The following is a 6,195-nucleotide window of genomic DNA, read 5'->3' as shown; positions in this document are numbered from 1 at the left end:
CCGCTCTCAGGAGACCCTCATCCCAGCCCTCTGCCTCGTCCGGGCTCAGGGCATGTGCTGAAGCCTCTCCTGCGATAGGAGTCCCTGGCCAGCCCCAGCATGGGGGCCATGGAAAGCCCTGGGGAAGGGCAGGGTTGCAGCCAGCAGTGAAGCCTGTGACTCATTCGTGTCTCAACGTTTTGGAGCTCAATTTCTAAAGCGTGAGGCCAGAAGTCCCCCTGGCCTCCCCACCCGGAAGATGCTGGCAGGGGTGCAGGGCAGGCAGGTGCTGGGTACTGCTCCCAGCTCTGCCTCTGCTCCTGGGGTCAGCAAGAAGAGGGCAGGGAGGGGGCTGGTGGGCTCTCCCACACCTGGGACCTGCCAGCCTCACCCTGCAGCAGTGGGGGCACTGTGTTGTGCTGCTCACTGTGACCGTGGCAGGCTGGAGGCATCCCCCTTTGCCTTGAGGTGTCACTCAGTGAGCCCCTCATCTCCCTCGGGGCTCACTGGGTGCCAGCACCTGCAGTCCCGGGCAGCCAGCAGCGGCAGCAGCTAAAAATATGCAGCCGGCAGCAGGGCAGCCCCGTGCGCGGGAAGCTGTGGGCAGCAGGCAGGCGTGCGGGGCTATTCTCAGAGGGCTGCGGGACTATTCCTGGCCAGTCAATATTGATTCAGCTAGCTCAGGTGCAGCAGCTCAGCCTGTCAGCACCGTATTTAGGGCCCAGCGGGAGGCGAGGTGGGTGGCTGAATTGGGAGCATTGTCCGGGGGAGGAAGAGGGCAGGGAGAGGATGTGAGCTCTGTAATCTGCAGCCAGCGGCTCCCGGGCCTGCTGTGGCTGAGGGTTGGCCAGCACGGAGCATCTGCCCTGGTGATGGAGGGACAGAACCAGAACATGTGCAGGCAGCACCTGGTGGGAACAGTAGGGAGTGTGGGGCGCAAGGGAGTAGCTGCCACTCCTGGCTCCTGTGGCCTCTGAGCTGCTGGGCACGTCTGCTCTACACACACCTTCCCAGAGCTGGGGGACGGGGGACAGAGGACAGCTGGGGCCTCCAGGTAGCAAAGCAAGTCCCAGGCAGCTTCCTGGTTGCCTGCTTGTTCTAAGCACCATGGGAAGGTCCGGGCCAGCCCAGAACTGGAGGACTCTGTACAAACGGCCCTGCACGCACCTGAGCCTGCATCAACAAGCACAGGAGAGGGTGAGGAGCTGTTTGTCCCTGTTCACTGCTCTGAAATGTGCCAGTCCCCTCTGGCACCTCTGCTGAGGTTGCAGCACCAGCCACAGTGCAGCCCCTCATGTTGGCGTGGTGGGAGCTGCGTGAATTGCTCAATAATCACAGCAAGAGTGCTCATGACAGAGCCTGGGCCAAGGTTTATTTCCATGGGCACAGGCAGGGGCTGAGTGAGGCTTACCAGGGTCACACAGTGCACAAGTCACTGCAGCAAAGCTGGGCTGTGGTAGGCTGGGAGAAGTCACCTGTTCAAGATAGTAGCAGCTGAGAGCACAGGGGACCCTGCCAGACTGTACCCTCATCTCTCTGGGGATGCTGCTCTGAGGTGTCTGGTAAGCAATTTGGGGATGGACAGGGCTCTGCATGGGATCAATGAGGCTTGCTGCTGCTACAAGCCTGTATTGGTGAAGTCAGTGTCACCACTGTCATCAGAAGCTCCTGAAGTCCTTGAGGGCCACCTGGGCAGCATTACGTCCTGCTGCTCCCATCACTCCTCCTCCTGCAAGAAAGCAGAAATGGGGAGTGGTACTGCACCTCTTCCACATGCCCCTGCCTTCCTTCTGCAGCCCCCCCGAAAGGTCCTGGCTCCCAGCTCTGCTCACCAGGGTGGGCTCCACTTCCACACAGGTACAAGCCAGGAATTGGGGACCGGTAGCCAGAGTAAGATGGTGCTGGCCGGGCAAAGTACAGCTGGTCCAGAGACATCCCTCCGTGGAAGATGTTCTGCCAACAGAGCTCTATGTGAGCTGGCTGTGCCTGGCCCAAGACTGTATGCCCATCAGCATTGGCACCGTAGTGATGCTCAGAGGTGACACGCATGGTACCCACTCCACCGGGCAGTCCGAAGATCCTCTCCAGGTCTGGTGGTGTCAGGATATCCCTGCCAATGACGGATGCCTTAAATCCTGGGGCATAGTCTTCAATGCAGTCGAACACTAGAGAAAGATGAAGGGACTGGTGGGCAGCTTGGGGGGACATGGGAGCAAGCCCATGCACAGTTACAGGGCAGCTCTGCCCATGGGCAGGGACCTGTGCTCCTGGTGTTACTGGAGTCTGTGTGTGCATTGCCTACCCCTGTCTGCATATGCATTTCTGGCCTGCTCGTCCCAGGACTGACCATCTGCCAACACGGATGGGGTGTACTGGGTGAAGAGGGACACAACGTGGCAGCCCTGTGGGGCCAGTCCTGGGTCCAGCGCTGAGGGGATGCAGAGCTCGATCATGGGCCTGAGGGAGCAGTACACCAGCTGGGCAGGCAGAGAGGGACCCAGCCACCCCACACCACTTTCCCCAGCACCTGCCATGACTGTCCTGCCCCTTCCCCTGTGGAACCAAGGTGTGCCAGTGCAGGCTCCTACCTGTTGGAGGGGTGTCCGTGGGTAGCCTCGGTGAACGCCTGATGCAGGAGGTGGGTGTTCTCGCAGTTGAGATGTATGGAGCACTGGTGGTGGGGCAGGGGCTGGCCGTCATGGGCATTGGGGGCAGCCAGGAAGCTGGGCAGCCGATCCACTGCCACTGGGCATGGGATGGGGAAATGGGGGAAGCAGGATGGGGAAATGGGGGAAGCCTCTTATTGAGCCTAGCACTGGTGTTCCTCCAGCAGGGATGGCAGCAGAAGTGTCCTTGAAAGTACCTACCATTGATCTTGGTGACGGGGGAGCGTGTGTCAACCTGCCGGATCCGCTGGACAAAATCCTTCGGCAGCTGCTTCTAGGATGGGATATGCCAGTGCAGAGACTGACTGTGAGGGGCAAGTGTGGATGGGGGGATGCTGACATGCCAAGCCCCCACCAGTCCCATGCACCCCATACCTGAGGAATGAGTTCCAGGAAAGTGATTTGGGGGGAGGCATTGGAGAGCACCAGTTTACTCCTCACCTCTGTACCATCCTGCAGCGCAACACCCTGTGCCCGCCCGTCCCTGCCCAGCAGCACGTGGCACACTGTCTGGGCAGGCAGAGGGGACAAGACTTCACCAAGAGCATCCCTGCTTCCTGTAGGATGGCAAGGCAGCTCCCCTCTACCCGGCACCCCATACCTTCTCAGCAAAGATGTGGGCTCCCCGGGCTGTCGCTGCGTTGGCAATGGCTTGGGACAGGGCTCCCATCCCACCTGCCACGTAGCCCCAGGCTCCCCGCCGTCCCTCTAGCTCGCCCATGACATGGTGCAACAGCACGTACCTGTGGTAGCAGGATGCTAGGTTAGGTGCCAGACTATGGGACGGGTCTGTCCCCTGCATGAGCAGAGTGAGGGCGGTGCCACAGCCCCCACAGACGGGACCGTGCCAGCTCAGAGGATGCCAACTTAGTTACAGGGAGCACGCACCAGCCAGGACTCAATCTGACTCAAGGTTAGGGGTGTCCAAACAGCAAAGGGATAGGTGGGGGCCACCCAGGGGAGCCATATGGCAGGGATGGCCCCTTGCCCAGTTCCAACCCTTGAGGCACCCTGGCAAGGCTGAACAGGCAGTGAGAGGGAGAGGCAAGGAGTCAGGGCATTGGGTACTGGGGTGCAGCAGAGCCAAGCACAGAGTGTGGCATGGGGGGACAATGCAGCCATGAGCCCCAGGGGGAAGGGACCCTCACCCGCTGCCGGGGGTGTGGGGGCTAGTCATGGCTCCAATCACCGCGTCAGTAGCCAGAGTTGCCTTCAGGGGCTCTGACTCAAACCACTGATCCAGGATCTGGCCCAGGAGAAAGAGAGCATGCCAGGCTTGGGGTGCGGAGCTGCCGCAGCACCCTTGCAGGAAGGACCCAAGGCAGTGGGTGGCTCCACACTGCTACCATCAGCACAAACCTTGGAGATGGGAGCTGTGAGCACCTCGTAATAGCGGGGCAGCTGCTGGCCGAGCGCCAGTCCTGGGGGTGGAGAGGTGGTGTGAGAGCTGCATTGCTGTACCAGGGCTGGCTGCTGGTGCCCAGCTGGGTTTGGGGAACAGGCAGTGGGACCAAGGTCGGCAAGCCTACCAGAGCCTGCCAGCCCAGCTGGGGCTCCTGAGGAGGCTCTGCATTGCTCAACCCAGGTGCTGGCAAACACCCCTTGCCATTGGGGTTCCCCAGCACCCCAGATGTACCTGCCTGCAGCAGGGGCCACAGGGCTCGCAGGTTCCTGAGCTGCTGCAGCAGGGACCCCTTCCCCAGGGCAGCTGTATCCACTGGAGGAGAATCCAGCAGTGGGTCAAGGGCCGACACCATGCCCCCCATGAATGCCTCATACTCAGGGTAAGCCTGAAAGGGGACAGAGAGGGAAAAACAAGGACTGCACCATGGTAGGTGCAATGGATATCACACCCAGGAGCAACCCTGCTGCTTCAGGGACAGGGTAGCACCTCAACGGCTTTGCTGTGCCAGGTGCATGCTCCTGTAGTACCTGGGCATCCTTCTGGGAGAACTGAGCAATCTGCTGCTGATTCTGGGCCATGTTGTGTCCCAGCAGGAGGGAGCGAGGAGGGCTGCTGTCCTCCAGCAGTGGGGTGAAGGAGTAGGGGTCCCGTGGGAGCACCCTCAGGCCATGCCGCTACAAGACGGGGATGTCCCTGCTACAGGACTCACCCTGCAGAGACAGCCTTGCAGCAGGGGCACCCTGCCTGCATGCTGGGAGGTGCTGGCAGACCAGCAAGGGATGGGTGCCAATACCTGTAGCTCCAGCTCGGCATAGATTTGTGGCCGCAGCAGGCTGAGCAGGTACGACGCCCGGGGGAACTTGAACCCTGGAAGATGTGGGGTAGAGGAGGGTGGCCACACCCAGGGCTAGCCAGGGCCAGGGTGACAAGGGGCATGCAGGGGTACCTGGCACAATCTCCTCTGTGACAGCTGCACTGCCCAGCACGTGGCGCTTCTCCAGCACAGCTGTGCGCACCCCTGCCTGCTGCAGGTAGGCAGCCTGTGGGGAGCGTGGCATCGCACTGCCCATCCCTCCAGCTGGGATGTGTCCCTGTCAGTCTGAGCACCCTCTTGCACATGGTGCTCCCCCTCACCAGGGAGGGCCCTGTGGGAGCCCCCAGCCCCATGGGCACTGCCACAAAAACCCTCCCTTGACCACTGTGCAGACCCTTCCCAATCCCTGGCTGTTCCCCAGGGATAGAGGAGAGGCAGCATGCCATTCTTGGTACTTACTGCCACCAGCCCGTTGTGCCCTGCAAGGAGAGAGAGCGGTGAGCAGAGTCCAGTGTTGGTACAGTCCCACAGGACAGGGCACCCTGCCATGCCTAGGCATGGGGGAGCCACAGCCACCCAAATAACGGGCTCTGGACACAGGGATACAGGTGACAAGGGGCATCCTCCACTGGCCCTACAGCCCTGGCCCTAACGGTGCAGGGGAGGGGGACAGAAGTGCTCAAGGCAGATGTTCCCTTTGTGCCCTGCATGCTGGGGGGCTGCAATGCGTGCCCAGCTGTGCCAGACCCCTGGGGGTTTGCAACATGTCCAGCACTGCTGTGGTTCCTGCCTGGCCACTCCCCTGCCACCTGCTGTGGGGGAAGGACAAGTGGGGGTCCCCGCTGGCTCCCCACAGCTCGACACTTGCTCCCTTGCTCCGTTACCTGCCCCGATCACCACCGCGTCGTACTCCCGCTGCAGCCGCTCTGCAGCCCCGGCGTGGGTCAAACGTGCTCCTGATAGCCCCAGGGACAGATGCCAGTCCTGCAGCCAGCGGGAAGAGCAGACAGTGTTCAGTCTTGCCTGGATCCTGGTTGCCATTGCCCCACAGTGCCTGGCCATGGCTGCCCTGAGTCCTGCAGCCTGGACTTTGCTTTCCTGGCGGAACTCTTCCCAGGGCTTCCGGGCACGGGGAAGAGATGGGGGGGCCCGGGCAGGGAACGCCTTGAGGCAGGGCCAGCCACTGTGTGCCGGGGCTTACGGGGACGATAGGCGGGACAGGAGCACATGCCGAGCAGCACTGCCCCTGCTGCTGGCACTGACGCTGGCACAGTTTTGCTGGGGGCTTGCAGCAGGGCTGGAGACCAGCCCAGTGCTGAGAAGGCGACAGG

The 6,195-nt window shown here is 61.7% G+C and overlaps 1 protein-coding gene across 1 annotated transcript; it reads right to left on the bottom strand.

Moving 5' to 3' along the window:
- Positions 1-1,326: 1,326 nt before the first annotated feature.
- On the bottom strand, positions 1,327-5,938 carry PYROXD2 (pyridine nucleotide-disulphide oxidoreductase domain 2). The gene is made up of 16 exons (XM_025894759.2): positions 5,749-5,938; positions 5,324-5,343; positions 4,997-5,090; positions 4,844-4,917; positions 4,578-4,724; positions 4,282-4,435; positions 4,005-4,066; positions 3,794-3,891; positions 3,247-3,388; positions 3,021-3,155; positions 2,847-2,919; positions 2,568-2,724; positions 2,282-2,436; positions 2,038-2,144; positions 1,812-1,932; positions 1,327-1,708 (listed from the first exon to the last, which is right to left on the bottom strand). Exons 1-16 carry the CDS (start codon positions 5,924-5,926, stop codon positions 1,638-1,640), a joined length of 1,788 nt encoding a protein of 595 aa, XP_025750544.2. The 5' UTR covers positions 5,927-5,938; the 3' UTR covers positions 1,327-1,637.
- Positions 5,939-6,195: the final 257 nt, after the last annotated feature.

Source organism: Manacus vitellinus, unplaced genomic scaffold (assembly GCF_001715985.3).
Source record: "Manacus vitellinus isolate BGI_N305 unplaced genomic scaffold, ASM171598v3 scaffold_15_pilon, whole genome shotgun sequence".
Classification (NCBI taxonomy): Eukaryota; Metazoa; Chordata; class Aves; order Passeriformes; family Pipridae; genus Manacus; species Manacus vitellinus.
The sequence above is the reverse complement of the archived record's forward strand: the minus strand, read 5'-3'. Positions and strand labels throughout refer to the sequence as shown.